The sequence below is a fragment of the Myxocyprinus asiaticus genome, chromosome 15 (genome assembly GCF_019703515.2).
Source record: "Myxocyprinus asiaticus isolate MX2 ecotype Aquarium Trade chromosome 15, UBuf_Myxa_2, whole genome shotgun sequence".
Lineage (NCBI taxonomy): Eukaryota > Metazoa > Chordata > Actinopteri > Cypriniformes > Catostomidae > Myxocyprinus > Myxocyprinus asiaticus.
The window spans coordinates 17,378,564-17,397,469 of NC_059358.1; the positions used below are offsets into that span (position 1 = coordinate 17,378,564).

General features: G+C 38.3%; 1 protein-coding gene across 3 annotated transcripts in view; it reads left to right on the plus strand.

The window, feature by feature from the left end:
* LOC127453292 (clathrin coat assembly protein AP180-like) overlaps positions 1–11,958 on the plus strand; it is an 89,043-nt gene extending 77,085 nt beyond the window's left edge. For all 3 annotated transcript variants that reach the window (XM_051719565.1, XM_051719567.1, XM_051719566.1), the window contains 7 exons: positions 3,846–4,079; positions 4,218–4,242; positions 4,532–4,625; positions 4,711–4,797; positions 6,010–6,123; positions 10,015–10,109; positions 10,202–11,958. In XM_051719565.1, the coding sequence (XP_051575525.1) occupies positions 3,846–4,079; positions 4,218–4,242; positions 4,532–4,625; positions 4,711–4,797; positions 6,010–6,123; positions 10,015–10,101 (641 nt within the window). In that variant the 3' untranslated portion in view covers positions 10,102–10,109; positions 10,202–11,958. The remainder of the gene's footprint in view (positions 1–3,845; positions 4,080–4,217; positions 4,243–4,531; positions 4,626–4,710; positions 4,798–6,009; positions 6,124–10,014; positions 10,110–10,201) is intronic.
* The last annotated feature ends 6,948 nt before the right edge of the window (positions 11,959–18,906 follow it).

Consider the following 18,906-nt stretch of genomic DNA (forward strand, 5'->3'; position numbering starts at 1 on the left):
TGGATGTCTCAACCGAGAGAAGAATGTGAGATTACGTCCATAATATGCCAATACAAATTCGTCACACAATAGACCGTGTGAACTCAGCGAATTTGTGAACTTATTGTGAACTTAAACAGGCCCCGTTTAAACCTGGTGTTAAGATGCATTTTGCGCTTTCCGTTTTAAACAGGACAATACTAAAGACAGGTGTAAATGGGATCCAAATTGTTTTGAGATTTGTCCACTTCAGCTATATTCTGAGGTGGTTGAATATGGTCAAAAACGCTTGTGACCACATTGGGCTCATAGTGTAAATGCTTATTCAGAATGCGTTCGAACAGCATCGAAGCACTGCTTACTCACTTGTCAATCAATCGCTGCGCTAAAACAAGAGTTTTAAACTTTTGCTGGTTACAGTATGTGCGGCTTTAAAAAGGAAATGAGCGTCTGATCGGGGAATTTGAAAGCACATACATACACATGCACAAGAACTTTACAGAACTTCTACAGTGTGTCTGATATTAACAGGCAGGGACACAGATGTGAGGCACACACACCAGAAGATCAGTTAATAAAGGTATTCCTTTAAAATAACAAAATCAGGCATGTGATCGGCCAAGCATCCATCATCAGTTATCAACATTGGTTAACATGAACTAACAATTAAAACCACTTCTACAGCATTTATTAATGTTTGTTGATGTTAATTTCAACCAGTGGCGATTTCTCAGGGCCAGCAAAGCCTTCTCTGCTGGCGTAACATGCCTAATAAATAAATATTTTTTCATCCTTTCATTCTCATTGACCTTTTTGCCTATTGTATTTTATTGTATTGTATTTTGTATTATATTTTCAGTTGCTTTCCATTCCTAATTAATCTACAAATGATTAGCAAAAAACAAAAAAATGTATACAATTAGAATTTATTCATTGATGCTTACAAGCAAAGTTTCACAAATTGCATGTCCGAAGCCATGCTCCTTAGCCGAAGCAGCGCGTGAGTCTGAGCTCCACCCCGTCAGGCCTTCAGAATTTCCACAGAATCCTTCAACACTGCAGTAAATAGGCATCTAAAGTCAGATTGTCAGATTCATCAGCCAATCAGATTGATTTATTTGTTCTTGTGGGTGTGGTCTTTAGGATATGTCCCAGTCCAGGCCTTCTAGCTGGCCTTGAGTGACGCAATCACGCTTTGAGTGATGTATGTAATTTGAAAGTGAAGAGCGCAAGATCTTGCTGTTGAGTCAGCTGTCATCACTGCTGGTATTGCCATTGAGAAAGAGATCCTTATGGATTTAAAAACCTAAGATGTTCTGCATGATCATGTGATTTATTAATTAAACAGGAAAGGAGGGCTGATTTTCACTTCAAGCAAATTGGTAAGTGCTTTTTGCATTGTCATAGCAACTTTGGGAGTTTTCTAATTGTAAATTAGGCTGCTTGAGCATTCAGTGTCAGATCAAGTTTTGAAAAGTAACCATTTACCCTGACGAAACAAAATTTATTGCAAGCAAAATTTAAATCGCAAATATTATTAGAGAGCTTTTTCTTGGTATTAGACCTCTTTGGTTCTGGCTTTCGTGTGTGGATGTGTTTTCAAAATGTCAACTGGTATTATTAGTTGACTGCCACGTAATGTATGATAAGCACACAGTGTCTTATTCATTGTGAAACTGTGTTTTCATAATGGCATGAATCGCACTGAAGGCCTAGACTTAAAATGCACGGGCCGTGGCTGATTTCAACATATTATTATTATTTTTTTAAATCAAATGTTGTATATGTTAAAGGAGCAATATGTTATATATTTACTGTACTAAAGCATAAAATTATCATAATATGTTATCAGAGATTTAGGAAACATGCTAATTGAAATTCACTGAAAATGACAGCAAAATGCTGCACCTTCAGATTAGGACATACATTGATGCAGCATTTTGTGTGTTCAAAAAATGCAGAGATTTGTGTGTTTGCTGGGATGCAAGGAAATCTGCTTGCCAGTTTACAGTATTAGTTTTACATATTAAATTGAGCAGGTGTGTGCAGTTATTTTGGTACAGGGGCCACATCAGCCATTAAGTAGAACATGGAAGAGAGACGATAAAAAGTTCTTCATAGTTGTATCTTTTAAATCCAGAAGTATGAATGTTGCACAATTTTCTGAAGTGTATACTGATGGGACCATTCTGTGATTGCTTGAAGTTTTGCTGCTACTTTTCTATCATGTGTTAGTAAAACTGAATAAAGGCTGAATAAAATTATTAATTGTTTATTTTACCATACCTCAATGCTGTGGTAATTTAGTATTAAATGTAACACTCTACATCAGGAGTCTGGTTTAATAGTAAAATAAAATATTCTGAAATAATAGATTCTAAAAGCTTATTTTAAAGTTGGCTGCAAAGTGGACCCGTTTATTTATTTTATTCTGAAAGCATTATCAACCCGTTTACACACTCATTGGTCATGATGTGGGTCTTGTCAATGGTTTGTTTGGCATCCCATTCAGCACACAACTGAATAAAACAGGCTGCATGACACTGATAAATGATTACTGCCAGAGTAACATTCGCATACAGGTGTGAGGGATTTCAGCATTTTACAAATAACACAAAGAATAAATATATTCCTCTCTCACTTGGTTTTGCTTGCGTGTCCCCTCTGTGTGTGAATGTGGAATGTGAAAATCTATTGGGATTTTCCTAAAGTTCATCACTGAAAAAGGTTTGCTCACAGACTTGGCACTAAACAGCACACAAAGCCTCACGAATGGACACAGAGTAGCTGCATCACACTTTTCTTTGAGTATAATATTGCACTATTGAGGACTAAGTATTTTATAATTTTTTTCAAAGAGAAGAGAGAGCGTACACTTGCATGCATGGTTGCCAGATTGCATAAATTAAGTATGACATAAGGTGAAATATTTCCTATTTGTGCATTTATAAATCTCTGATTGGGGTGTTGCATCTATTATCTGGCAACCCTGAGCATATTAAAAGCTTGTGGATGCACGATAGGTCCCAAAGCCAGATAAATGAAAGCTCTAATAAAAAAACCTTCAAGATAAATCGACCCGCGGTCAGTAGTTTGCCCTGGTCTGCAATTGATGGTGCTCTAAGGTTCGTTTGAGGGTGCTTAGCGATTTCAATTTTAATTCACTCCATAATGCTGCGGATTTCATATCATATACCAATGTCTCAGAGGTCAACGTTTGCAAAATTTAAAGAGATTAACCTCAACATGTACTGTTCCTGTGCTGCTTTTACAAATGTCATGCTGATTTTTCCACATTAATGTAAAGCAGAATTCTGCTCTAAATGTCATGTTTGTGCTAACATAAAAGGGAAAGTTCACACAAAAATTAAAAATTATGTCATTATTTAGTCACCCTCATACTATCCCAGATGTATATGACTTAAATATTGATCTGTTTCTCACCCACATCTATCATATGGCTTCTGAATATATGGATAACCACTGGAGTCATATGGATTACTTTTATGCTGACTTTAGAGAATGTTAATGTTTGGGTGAACTATCCCTTTAATTGCAAGTATAACTCTTTTTCTTCTTTTACTTTTTTGCACTTTTTTATCGTACAGCAATTCACTGACATAGTGATTGATGTTTGTCATCATGAAATCAAACACCATCCCCTTGAAATTTGAATACAAGTGGCCAAAAGAGATGCATATTACTGTATGACCAGGTCTTAATGGTGATGTTTCTTGGATAGCCCAAAATGCATCTTAATACCAGATGGAAATGGGGCCAAAGATGCTCAGTGCTTTGGGAACTACACTTACAAATGATACTGAAAAAATACTTTATTCATGTTTGATCTCCTCTGCCCAATCTAGTGTTTGATGGATTAGGAGACCTTCTAATGCCATCCATAACGCCTCAGAGTACAGGCGGGACCCCTATGGCTCCAACGACACCAGTGGCATCTGGAATTGTGCCTGCTGCTGGGCCATCCATGGCACCAGCAATGGTACCAGCGATGGCACCAACAATGGCACCAGCAGGAGCTGCCCAACCAGCCAAACCTATTGGAGGAGACTTAGACTCTTCACTCGCTGATCTGGTTGGAAGTATGTATGGAAATATGAAGGACTGAGGATGTAGGGCTCATTGAATGCCAGAGACTGAGCTTGGCATGTGTAGCACCATGGTGTTGTACTCTTAGTTCCAGCTCAAACTTATCTCTCATGTTTTTTCCTCTCTTGTAGATTTGGGGATGGGAAGCCAAAAGAAGTAAGTTCAGTCTCTGAGTGTGCCCTTTTGTTCTGTGTCTGTGTATTTTCTAGATGCCTATTAATCTTGTCTCTTTTTCATAATGCCAGTTTGCAGTATTGACCAGTATTGACAATACATTATGACTGTTATGGCAGCTTGATTGATTCACTCTGCCTTGTAGGACAATTTAATCGTGTTCACTTTGTGTGGCACTGGAGTGCCTGTTTTAAGTGGTCTGCACTCCATTTATGAATCAAGAAGAATGATTTGTGGATATTAAGTTGATTGACAGCTGTTTTTTATACAGGGAAAACCAGTGGAATGAGAAGAAGCTGACAGGAGGTGCTAACTGGACCCCTCAGGTAGCTCCCACTAGCTGGGGCACACCCGGTGCTCAGATGGTAGGAGCTGCTCCTTTTTTTAACATATAAATCAACTTTCACTCTTACTGTATATACAGTATCTTATGTTCTGGTTATATTATAGCCTGGCTCCGCCCCTGGAACCTCAGGAGCTGCCGCCCCACCAGGAGCCATGGCACCAGCAATGGGAGCACAGCCAGGCTTTGGCATGGTGAGAAATCACTGTATTTAACCTTCAGTGGTATGATGTTGCCATTTAGCAACACATTATTTTCCAAGACTTTCGCTTTACTTTCATTGTTGCATTGCTGAAATTAATAGGGCAGTCTTTAAAGTAACCAATAACATGTTGTTTTTAAGTCACATGACATTTTATTTGCTCTCCAAGACTGTGTTACCTTTACAAGACAAACACGTGATAAAGTGCTTCTCAAACTGCACTATTATTTTTTCTTTGATAAGATAAGATAATAAACAAAAACTCCTATGAAATTAAAAGCTGCGGATTTTGATAATAAATGTTAAGTGCTCCGATTTCACTTTAAAGTTCAATTAATAGCAAATGTTCTTGGTCTTTGCGGGTACATGCGCACAGTGTTTATGACACACAGTGGCAGAGGAGGAGATGCCCGCTTACTCTATTTCAGTGGAGATGATAGAATAAAGATGTTAAATACACACAGAATCTCAAAGGTTGTGAGTTTTAATCAGAGAGCCAAACAATAAGGTGTGAAAGTGAAGAAGGACAATATAATACAATCTAATCTAATGTAATATTCACGTAATATTCCATTTAAAAAAAGTCGAGCAAAAGAGAGAGATATTTTAAGTATTTGGAAATATTTTTATATTTAAAATATTAAAATGTTGTCATTCTACTCATGTACAATAGGGGTTAAAAGCATTAAAGGAAATCATATTTCCTTATTTTATTATATGATTCCAAATTAAATTTTAAGTTACTTAATACACATACTGCACATCCTAAGAAGTATGACAATTTGTTTGAAAATTAATCTTCATTATCGTGACAAGCCCTAGAAATGGCAATTACATGGCAATTAATCATCAGCCAAATTTTATAATCTTGACAGTCTTATTTTCATGTATAAGTATCACATTTATAGTTTGTTATAATTTATGTAACCGTGAAGAAGATTAATGCTTGTAAGAGCAATACCACGGGATAAATGATTATTATTCACTCAAATTGGATTTTTGGAGTTCCAGGTGTAACCATTTTCCACTTTGGTACAGAGTTGCCACAAGGCTATGTTTACCTTCTTTTTTTTTTTTTTTACTTTTTTATGTAAACAAACTTTGTTTACATGGTTTTATGCATGCCATGGAAGGTTAAACTGTTCTGGAACAAGGTCTCTGTATTGTTCTGTATCCTTACTTTTCTGGGCCATTTTTCACTCAGCCCCCAGCAGCAGGTGTTGGAGCTCCCATGATGCCCCAGCCTATGCTGATGGGTCAACCCATGATGAGACCCCCATTTACAGGGCCAGCAGCATCAGGAACTCCTGGAGTACCAGTAAACAAGTTTTCACCTAACATACACAAAAACACAGTGGTGGAAAGAGTACTGATTTTTTTTTTACTTAAGTAAAAGTACTGCTACTGAAAAAGTAATTCACTTGAGTACAAGTAGAAGTACTGAGAAATATCGTGGCTCAAGTAAGAGTAAATAAGTAGTTTGCTGAAAAACTACTGAAGTAATTACGTTACAAGTTACTTTATGAAAATTATATTATATATAGTATATAGCTTCCATTTTTAGAACACAAAGAAATTTTTGTTCTTGAAAGAAATTGATGCTTTTCACCAAGGATGCATTAAATTGATCAAAAATACTGCCAAAATCATTCATTGCAAATGATTATTCCGGTTTGAAATAACTGTTTTAAGTCGTATTTGTTAAATTTTTCTTTATCCATGATGGCAAACATATACTATGTCACCTATTCATTACAAAAGCATTCTACAGTGCTAATTTGGTACTCAAAAAAATGTTCTTATTATTAGATCAATTGAAAATAATTGTGCTACCATGTGGAAATCACAGTGCAGTGGGTTTTTTTCCCCATTTGCTGAGGTATTGAGTTCTTACAAGTTGCTTTAAACTTGCAAGTCAAATTAAAAATAGGCAAAAAGAAACACATTTCTCCTGAAATTCTATTTTCTTTTAAAGTCTATTGTTTTAGAGAGATGAAGGCTATTCCATGCATTACTGTTTTGAAAAAAGAATCTCTAACCAGGATAGAGAGGAAAGTGGATGGCCCAGATGCACAACAAAAAGACAAGTAACTCACTGTCTCTAGTTTGAGAAACAGACTCCTCACTTGTCTGAAACTAGCAGCTTCAAAATGCCAAAGACCTGCATTACTGCAAGAGGATTCTTGGATACAGACATTTTTAAGAATACAACATTTATTTAAATATAGAAATAGCCATTTGTAACATTCTAAATGTCTCTAAGTTATCTCTAAACTACATAATGTGCATTGTGACTAAAACACATTCCTATTTCAGGTTTATTCTCATTCAAGTATGTCCAAGTATTTTGGCTATTTAGTTAACATACTGTACAAAACTAATGTAATGCAATATCATAGAGGAGGGAATTTATCATCTATGATATTGCAGCAATTATCCAGATATGGAATGAGTTTATTAAGTAAACTGTTATCAACTCCTACATGCTAACTGAATAAAGTAAGGCAAAAATAAACATTTCACACTGTGTTTAGTGAGAGATATGATTGATTCAAACACTAAAAGTGGTTGTTCTGTATATGTATTATTGTATTACAGTTGTAATAATAAAGTCTTAATTAACATTATGGTTATTTAACATGTTGAGATTATTAAGTAAATTGTAGAACGGTTCTGGAATTTAACGCGGGAGTACATTACCGAACTGACGCGGATTGATAGAAGTGGACAGCCCGTCTGTGCGCACGATGGTGCGAGGAACCGGACAGCAGGAAAAAAAATAATGTTTAGTGAAAAGTCAAAAGAAGATTGCAATGTATGTAATTGTAACTATATCAGATATTATTAATCAAACATGGGAACTCGTTGCGTGGGCATTTTTTGCCCCCGTATTTTGAATTTCGGGGATATTTTTGTCAGATTCGGTGGCATTTTTGCCCCTAGTCCTCATTAATTTTTGACACTATTGGCATTGTATCTTTCAAAGGTATTTAAAAAGATTGTTTTAGACATATAATAGCAAGTAAACTAGATATCCCCACATACAGTGGTGTGAAAAAGTGTTTGCCCACTTCCTGATTTCTTATTTTTTTGCATGTTTGTCACACTTAAATGTTTCAGATCATCAAACAAGTTTAAATATTAGTCAAAGATAACACAAGTAAACACAAAATGGAGTTTTTAAATGAAGGTTGTTATTATTAAGGGAAAACAAAATCCAAACCTACATGGCCCTGTGTGAAAAAGCGATTGCCCCCTAAACCTAATAACTGGTTGGGCCACCCTTAGCAGCAACAACTGCAATCAAGCGTTTGCGATAACTTGCAACGAGTCTTTTACAGCGCTGTGGAGGAATTTTGGCCCACTCATCTTTGCAGAATTGTTGTAATTCAGCCACATTGGAGGGTTTTCGAGCATGAACTGCCTTTTTAAGGTCATGCCAAAGCATCTCAATAGGATTCAGGTCAGGACTTTGACTAGGCCACTCCAAAGTCTTCATTTTGTTTTTCTTCAGCCATTCAGAGGTGGACTTGCTGGTGTGTTTTGGATCATTGTCCTGCTGCAGAACCCAAGTTCGCTTCAGCTTGAGGTCACGAACAGATGGCCGGACATTCTTCTTCAGGATTTTTTGGTAGACAGCAGAATTCATGGTTCCATTTGTCACAGCAAGTCTTCCAGGTCCTGAAGCAGCAAAACAGCCCCAGACCATCACACTACCACCACCATATTTTACTGTTGGTATGATGTTCTTGTTCTGAAATGCGGTATTACTTTTATGCCAGATGTAATGGGACACACACCTTCCAAAAAGTTAAACTTTTGTCTCGTCAGTCCACAGAGTATTTTTCCAAAAGTCTTGGAACTCTGCCATGCAGGCCATTTTTGCCCAGTCTCTTTCTTATGGTGGAGTCATGAACACTGACCTTAACTGAGGCAAGTGAGGCCTGCAGTTCTTTGGATGTTGTTGTGGGGTCTTTTGTGACCTCTTGGATGAGTCATCGCTGCGCTCTTGGGGTAATTTTGGTCGGCCGGCCACTCCTGGGAAGGTTCACCACTGTTCCATGTTTTCGCCATTTGTGGATAATGGCTCTCACTGTGGTTCTCTGGAGTCCCAAAGCTTTAGAAATGGCTTTATAACCTTTTCCAGACTGATAGATCTCAATTACTTTCTTTCTCATTTGTTCCTGAATTTCTTTGGATCTCGGCATGATGTCTAGCTTTTGAAGATCTTTTGGTCTACTTCACTTTGTCAGGCAGGTCCTATTTAAGTGATTTCTTGATTGAGAACAGGTGTGGCAGTAATCAGGCCTGGGTGTGGCTAGAGAAATTGAACTCAGGTGTGATAAACCACAGTTAAGTTATGTTTTAACAGGTGGGGCAAACACTTTTTCACACAGGGCCATGTAGGTTTGGATTTTGTTTTCCCTTAATAATAACAACCTTCATTTAAAAACTGCATTTTGTGTTTACTTGTGTTATCTTTGACTAATATTTAAACATGTTTGATGATCTGAAACATTTAAGTGTGACAAACATGCAAAAAAATAAGAAATCAGGAAGGGGCAAACACTTTTTCACACCACTGTATATGTCAAACTACATTGTGAAAATGTTCGACACAGTTAAAACATTGCCTACCTTAAAAACAAGTGAAGCTTGTTCAGTGGTTAAACACGTTCAGACAGTTCCCTCGTACCTGAATGAATGGCTAATTTCCAGAATAAAATGAAATATGCAGAAAATCACAGTATTACAGTTCTTGTATAGTGACAGGGCAGAAAGTCTTGGAGAAGGAAGTGAAGAGAGGACACCGGCGGCCATTTATGCAAGCTGCTGTGCTCATGATGCTGTGCCCTACGGGCTTCCGTTGTGCCGCGTTTTAGTTTATAAACAGATTTAGCACTTATAACTTGCTGATTTCTTCTTCCCAAAACACTTCCCAAAAATTCAGAAATATTATTATTTATTTTTTTTTACTTTGTAATTATGGTTAAAAATAACTGTAGCAAAGTTGAATACTTAATCAACTCAAGTAAAAGTACTATTTATTTGTACTCAATTACTGTAACGAGAGTAGTTGTAATTCGTTACTTTCCACCTCTGCAAAAACAAAAAACAAAAACACATAAAGACACACACACAGTTAGGTACTATTCTTGATCCTATATTACTGCAATAATTTTAAATTGGTTTTCATATGACTTCTCAGTTGTCTCCAGGGCCAGCTGTTCAGAGCCCCAAAAAGCCTCCCTCCAAGGACCCCCTTGCAGATTTCAACATCAAGGACTTCTTATAATCTCCCTGGTATGATTATTTTTCAATTGGCTCTCTTAATTGAGACACTAAATTACACTTTTTAGAACACTTTAATGTGACATTTTCTGTACTCTTTGCAGTATTCTTTTCTCAGAGATTGAGCTCCACTGAGAGAGGTCTGCTGTCTGTTTACACCCCCAGATGCCTGAGGAACCCACAGCTAGATCCACTGACCCTGCCCCAAACATGAATCCCACCCACTCTGCCCCACCCGCCTTCCTGTGTCATGTTGTAGCAAAAAACTGTGAAGTTAATCATCAAAAAAAAGAAAGAAAAAAAAAACAAGCCAAGAAATTAAGATGTGCTTATTTCGATGTCATACTTTGTTTAACGAAACAGAACAAAACTATTTAAAAAAAACTAAATGAAAATGAAAGATTAAAAAAGATTGTGTATGAATGTAACATTTTTCCAGTGTTTAAGTCTGATATGAATGATGACAGTATGTGTGTTGATCTCCTCAAAATCACTTCTGGTACCTCTGGGACTGCCCTCTCGGGGTCAGAGGTGTGGCAACCTGCCCTGAACACGGTTGTTCCAGCGCTTTCTGTTTTATGTTAGTTTTGGAACAGTGTGCAGTGTATATTATCCTCATTGATGAAGCAAAGATCTCCCCTCTTCTCTGATCTTTATGTGTGGACAGCTTATTGATGTGAACCTAGTAATGAAATTATAAGAAGACATGATGTTGTCATCTCCAATCATAGGCTGACATGTTTGTTTACAAATATAAATAAATGAAATATATATATTGAATATATATATGGAACAGATTAACAAATATGTTTAAATTAATAACATATCCAATCTCCTCTTTCCTAGATAAACCTCCTGATGATTACATGCCATTTTTGTATTTTGATTGATTTGGTTTGTCATATATATATATATATATATATATATATATATATATATATATATATATATATATATATATATATATATTTTTTTTTTTTTTTTACTTTAGTTTAATTCTTCCTATGTATTTTCAGTTCCCAGTTTACATTCTCTTGCATCTCTTTGGATTTCCCCAAGCAAATAACCTCTTTATTTTTACTTTAAATCCAGATAAACACTTAATCTCAACACTACTCTTCTCAGATTAAGTAATCTCTGAGAAAGGCCTTTTTCAGTCATTTAATGATGTAACCAATATGTACAGCAACTTGTTAAACTGGTTATCTGGATGTTTCCGAAAACCTCAAGATCTCACAGTTGTAGTCAGTGGAATGCTGTTGATGTTTGAGTCTCTTATTTACTTGTGCTTGTATGAATTCCAATTTGAAGCTGGTACATGTAGTGTTATTTTGTATAACTGTACAAGAACCATTCACAAGTTTGGTTTTCAGTCTTACCCTAAGAACCCCTACTACTCCTAGTTTGTTACACGTAACTGTAAAATAATGCTCTCTCTGTTGGTGAGTGGTGGTACTGTAGTTTGTACAGCAGAATGGAGCGTGGAAGAGATATCTTGTATGTATGGAGTGTTGGGTTTCATTCTGGATAATATAGGGGCATAGGTGCACATGCTGGGTATTAGCAGTGATAGACTATCAGATCTTTGTAATAGTTTTCAGAGGAGGTCACTGTTAAACAGTGTTACAGAAAGGTTTGATTGACAGCTCTGTAGAACCTCTACAATCTGTAACTCACTATCCCAGATAGATCTCTGTATTCTGTTGTCATTGAAATGACAAAGGCAGATCTTTGGATCACTCTTTTTGCAATTCTCTTAAAATAAATTTATTTTGATTTATGGATTCATATTTGACACCCCTACATAGTGCATGTAAGCCCTTTGAGATGCAATAAACACACTGATGGGATGAATTGCCAACCCGAGTTCTTCTGTGTCTGTTTTCACCAGGATGTCTCTTAATTAAGAAAAAAAAAAAATGTATGGACAAACAATATCTACAAATGAAGTGATTTTCATTAGATTAGAACTAGATGTGTTAAATGATGTGAGTCAGCAGTTTTGTTGATGGAAAAAGAAAACATTATTATTATTATTATTATTTATTTTTTTGGTCCACAGACCAATACATATAAATCTCAGTTTATTTGGTCCTTTAAAACAAACATTTGAAAACTCAATGCAACATTATATTAATTTTTTATTTTATTTACATTTCCTGTCTAGCTACATTGCATTGCTCTATAACACAATCACAAAAAACAAACAATATTTACCATTTACTGTATCTAACTTTAAATAACTCTGTGTATTTTATTAAGAAGGACATTGTCTTACGTAACTCATAATCGTTCATAATAGTTCTACAGTAGGCTGTTACTCTGACAGGTCCTCAGATATTTTATATTTAACATTAAATTAGCACCAAAGATCAACAAGGGCAACATTTCTGACTCTGCCTGCATTACGAAACAAAAGGCAGAAACAACATAATTGCAATTTGAAGCCCATGAAGACAGTTTACATGTTAAGCTTTTAAAGACAAACAATCAAAACATTTATTATAATGAGAACAGTAACAAAGAGTTTTCAAAGAACACCAGCACACTGATTAAAGGATAATCCGATATGTTCTTTAAAAAGAAAAACAAGATCCACAAATAAGGACCAAAGCTGCTTCTCTCAGAAAAAATAAAATAAAAATAATAATAATAATAATAATAATAATATATATATATATATATATATATATATATATATATATATATATATATATATATATATATATGTATATAATTTTTTTTTTCCTGTCAACTAGTCAGATCTAAGTTTTACACATCTACATTTCAAGACATCCGTACAGACAAACAGACAAAACAAATGCCTCCCATTGCAAAACATCACTGATTAAATGTAACAGTACATTCTCTACTTCGAAATTACATTACCCCGTTTAGGATAGAATTACCTCTTATTTAAGACAACTGATTCTAGAAATACATTCGCTCTTAATGATTCATATAAAAAGGTATCTAATAAAATAAATTAATGTATCAAAAGACCCATCATACTGTGATGAATGTTGTGATGTAGTCTATACTGTGGATGAATGCAGCAGTTTGAGAAGAGTACAATGGTACTATGGTACAGTGATGGTATCAGATGGTAATACTGTACCATGCTATTCTGACATATACCATAGTTTTGAAATTCATGTATCTTGATGTTTGCATGGTACTCAAAGGTACTACCAAGAATACCATAGTAATACCAATGGAATGTTTTGGAATTTTTGTAAGAACAATGGGAGGCGTTGTAAAATGGGAAGAGTTGGTGTGTGGTAGGACAGAAGCAGTCAGATGGGTCAGTGATGGAGTCTCTCAGGTATCCCGACACTGACTGGAGTCCCCATGAACCCAGTGGCATATCTGTGCATACTTCAGGGGTGTGATGCGCACCGCCACATTGTAATCCTGCTGCACCCCGTTCACATCCACCCACTGATGACCCGAGAAAACCCCAATGATTTTCCTCCTCCACTTCTTCTTGCTGGGCTCTTTGAGGCGAATGTAGACACCAGAGCCACTGGAACCGGGCTTGGCATCACAATACTGGTACAGCAAGTCGTGGGACTCCTCAGACACGGAACAAAAGCGGTACACTAGATTGCCCGGCCGGTCATCATCGAAGCCCGAGAAGTGGATACGTCCGGCTGGCAGCTTCTTGATTGAGGGAATGACACCTAGATCCATGTACTTGGTCTTCTGTGCCCTCTTAAGCTCCAGGATGGCATAGTCATAATCAGCCACTACGTTCTCAGAGACGCCTTTGAACCAGCCCTTCGGCACCTGCATTTGTTTCACTCGCGTCCAGCGGAATGAGGGTTGCTCGGAAACAGTGCTGCGGCGACTGCGGTTCCTCCTTCCTTTGCCTTTGCCCTTACGTTCGTGCTTCTCGCTAATCCCTTCATTTTCATCAATTTCTCCTTCCTTCTCCTTATTCTTTCTCTGTCCTTTCCCTTTTCGTCCTTTTCCTTTCCTGCCTTTCCTACTGCGAGATCGCTCCTTCAACACCCCCACGCTGAGTTTCTGTACCCCATCCAGGTAGTCCGTTCCATTATGGATGCAATGTGCAGCTGTCAACACATGCTTGGGGGACACCAGCACTCCAGAACAGCCTGTAGAGATCTTCACAGAAGTGGAGAAAGGGTATTTCAAGGAATACTGCTTGTCAGCGATGGTAAAGCGCGTGTCTGTGCCGTAGACCTCTCGTCTGCGTCGCATGTGGGACAAAGAGATTCCTGTCCAGTCGTTGCTCACGTTTAGCTCTTGTACTGAGACGGTGGTTAGTGTGCGTGTTCCATTATCGTACATTGTTTCATAGGACAGTAGCTTCTCCAAATCATCTAAGCTGGGCTCAGGGAGACCCCGCTGGCACTCGATGCCACATATTCCATGGAACTTGCTCTGAGGTTTGGCTAAAAACTCTGAAGTGTCCAGAAGCACCGTTTGCTTTTCTTGTACCAGCGGTAACTTCCTCTGCAGCCAGGTGTACTCATCATCACCTGTGGCATCGTCCACTGCTGCAGCTACCAGCACAGCTAGTGCTGAGATGAACAGCAATAGACTCAAGGGTACGGGGCCCATTGCAGAGAGACCCCTGAGCCAGACAGAAAGAAAACAAAGGAAAAGAATGACAGTGAGATATTGAAGAATGAGACATTAATTATCACTTCTATTACAGTGTAGCTCCATTATGACTCTTTCAGGCTGATGTCATGAAATTTCTGTAATGGCAAAATTTTTGCCAGTATCACCATTCCCTATACGCATATAATACAGTCTACGTAGGGCACCAACTCCCTAAATGGGCACCCTATTACTCTAGGGGGGCACCAGAAACTCCACTGGCTGCCCTTCGTCGCACTTATACGTTATTCAAGGACCCGATAGTAGTTGCAGAACACAGACGATCACCTTGCAGTTTGCACAATGTCAGATTATCGTCTCGCACCCCATCTCATCAGACAATCACGGAACTCTGCGTAGGGCATCAATTTGGCGAGCACAGGTCCTGATTTTTTGCAGACATAAATTACATGCTGTATTGCATGTTTCTCTGCAGTTTGTCAGTGAATTGTCTAGCAGGGGGCAACAAAGACAAGTAAAATGTTGTAAGCAGACAAGGTTTTTAAAAGGAATTTTAGATGGAGGTTTTAATGAGGAAACATCCCTAACAGTAAACTTCCCTAACCTAAAACTTTAGCCTTAACATAACTAATAGTGTCCTAAAGGAAAAATGAGATGTGAACAAAATAAACATCCTTATCCTTAACCAATGCCTAAACCTTGCTGATAGTGTTTTTAAAAGCAAATTCAACATGAAAAGCATTTTTTTTTTCCTGAAGCAACCACGTGTCACTTTTATGTCACTTTGGTTTTACTTTCACAAACGTTTCTAGCATGTTTGGCTGGATTAGAACCGCAGTTCCATTACGACTCAGTGCACTTGACATTGCGTGCTAATGCATATAAGGGAGTTGTCATTCCACACGACCTAGTTGAAACCTCTAAACAATAAACCCAATATTCTAATATTGGCTATGGTGTTTGAGCCCCGCCCTTTTAGGCGTGAAGCTGCCCGCCATAAAAGCAGGTGCACAAACACCATTCCTCAGAATTTTCTTCCTTCAAGACAGCAAATCATCTCTCATCTAGAAGCCCTCTACTCTTCGCCGTCGACTACACAAGTCAGAGGGCTGAATCTTCACGGCAACAAGAAGTCTCTCCTCTCCCCTGCAGTGCTCCGGCGATCATCACTCCGCCTCGCTGCTTGATGCTTCGCTGGTGAACAGGCCACTTCAGCATCCTGATTCCCTGCAGTGCTTCACCAGGTGTTGTGTATCCTTACAAATAAATTGTATATTGTGTGAAATGTATATATATATATATATATATATATATATAGAGAGAGAGAGAGAGAGAGAGAGAGAGAGAGAGAGAGAGAGAGAGAGTATATATCTTATAGTATAAGAGTCGCTCACGTGTTCGAGTCTTTTTAAAGATGTTGTTCCGTAAGTGATCCTTGTGCGAGAGATACATCCCACCGTCAGACCAGCATGAGAGCTGCATTCTTTGTCTGGGCCATGCCCATGCAGAGTCAGCTCTCATTGAGACAGATTGCCCTCACTGTGAGGGCATGAATCTCAAGAGACTGTGCTCGCAAATCACCCTCGTTCTGAGGGACGATTCAACCTCCGTGCCCTCCCACCCACCTCTGCTGTGATATGCGAGGTCGAGCAGGATGAAGTTAAGGAGCACCTTGTGCCTACAGACGCCCCGCGATTCCCTCAATCTCCATACAATGCGTCTATGCTGATACATTATGTGCTTGAAGAGCTCGATATCGATTGGTCACCTCCAGAGGAACCAACACAATCTCACCTTGATGAATGGTTCCTGCAGTCCGGACGCCATCAAGCGACCTCATCTCGTAGATCTGCCCCGTTCTTCTCTGAAGTTTTAACTAACTATCAAAATCCTGGCGCATGCCCTATTCAGCTCGCCCATGCAGCGGTTACATCCAATGTGGATCACGGGGAAGAAAATGGTTATGCCCAACTACCCCCTATGGAGGAAGCGGTAGCGGCACACCTCTGCCCAGCCAGTAGCAGGGCATGAAAATCATGCCCCATTCATCCTTCCAAGCCCTGTCGACTGACGTCCGCAATGGCTGGAAGAGCATACTGAGCGGCGGGCCAAGCTGGTTCAGCACTTCACACGATGGCGGTGCGCCAGGTCTTTCAAGCCAAGCTCCTCAAGCAAATGGATGAGCAAAGCTACGATCCAGAGACATTCAAAGAACTCCGCACAGCTACGGATTTAGTGCTGTGCACTACGAAAGTCACTGCGCAGGCCATTGGCAAGTCAATGGGCAACCTGGTAGTTCTGGATCGTCACACCTTGCTGACCCTCACAGACATGCATGACAAGGAAGAAGTCGCTCTGTTGGATTCTCCAGTGTCTCCAGCCGGCCGGTGGCTCTGTGGATAAGTTTGCCCACTCTGTTTCGAGCCAGCGCCCGGCGAAACATACATTGTTATATATATTGTTCAAAATGTTGTTTCTGTGTCTCACATTTGTATGAATGCAATACAAAATGCAATAAATGCAAAAAAGAATACAGCGCTCGCTGCACATGCACGAGACGCTCACACATTCACAATAAAGAGCTCTTTTCCTCTTCAAAGCCCACACATTGTGCACAACTGCTTCCCATTGGCGAGCAGCACATTATATCATACAGTGAACAAACCAAATTGGGGCTTCGGCCAATCCTAGATCTGAGTCATTTGAATTGCGTACTTGCAAAGCTCCTGTTCAAAATTATTACTCAGAAAAGGATCTTATTGCACGTCTGCCCACACGTTTGGTTTGCGTCAATAGATCTGAAAGATGCGTACTTTCATGTCCAAATTGTACAACATCACAGGATGTTTTTGAGATTCGCATTCGAGGCAGGCCTGGTTCCAGATCAAAATCACTGAGGGTGCTTCTGAAAATAGTGGGGGTGCTCTGTATAAAGTGGAGATGTATCGTAATTACATATTTTTTAATACATTAAATCATGTTTAAATTCTACTAAAACAACGTAAAGAACAGTTTTACATGACAAAACATTTATTGCCTCTTTTTCTTTTCTCACATGATCTGTCGCTGAAAATGATAGCAAAATGCTGCACTTGCAGATTAGGACATACAGTACTGTGCAAAAGTTTTAGGCACTTGTGAGAAATGTTGCATAGTGAGGATGTCTTCAAAAATAATTACATAAATAGTTTTCATTTATCACTTAATGTCATACAAAGTCCAGTAAACATACAAAAGCTAAATTAATATTCAGTGTGACCACCTTTGCTTTTACCACAGCACCAATTCCCCTAGGTATGCCTGGACACAGTTTTTCTTGGTTGTTGGCAGACAGGATGTGCCAAGCTTCTTGGAGAATTCGCCACAGTTCTTCTATCTATTTAGGCTGTCTCAATTGCTTCTGTCTCTTTATGTAATCTCAGACTGACACGATGTTCAGTGGGGGGCTTTGTGGGGGCCATGACATCTATTTGCAGGGCTTCCTGTTCATCTATTCTAATCTTTTCTATTTGCAAAAGTAATGTTTGGGAGTATAACATTTATATTTCCTATTGACACACTAAAGCTGAAGATATAAATAACCATCTTAAGACAAATGCTTTTGTGAAACATCTTAAGTGCCTAAGACTTTTGACAGTACTGTACATTAATGCAACATTTTGTGTGTTCACAAAATGCAGAGATTTTTGTGTTTGCTGGGATTCAAGGAAATCTGCTTGCCAATTTACAGTATTAGTCTTACATATTTGATTGAGCAGGTGTGTGTGCAGTTATTTTGGTACAGGGGCCAAATCAGCCGTTAAGTAGAACATGGAAGAGAGAAGATACACATTTCTGCATAGTTGTATCTTTTAAGCCCAGAAGTATGAAAGATGCACAATTTTCTGAAGTGCATACTGATGGGACCATTCTGTGATTGCTTGAAGTTTTGCTGCTAATTTTCTATCACGTGTTAGTAAAACTGAAAAGACTGAGTATAATTATTAATTGTTTATTTTACCATACTTCAATGCAATGGTAATTTAGTATTAAATGTAACACTCTACATCAGGAGTCTGGTTTAATAGTAAAATAAAATATTCCGTAATTATAGATTCTAAAAGCTTATTTTAATGTTGGCGGCAAAGTGGACCCGTTTACTTGTTTTATTCTGAAAGCATTATCAACCTGTTTACACGCTTATGGGTCATGATGTGGATCTTGTCAATGGTTTGCTTGG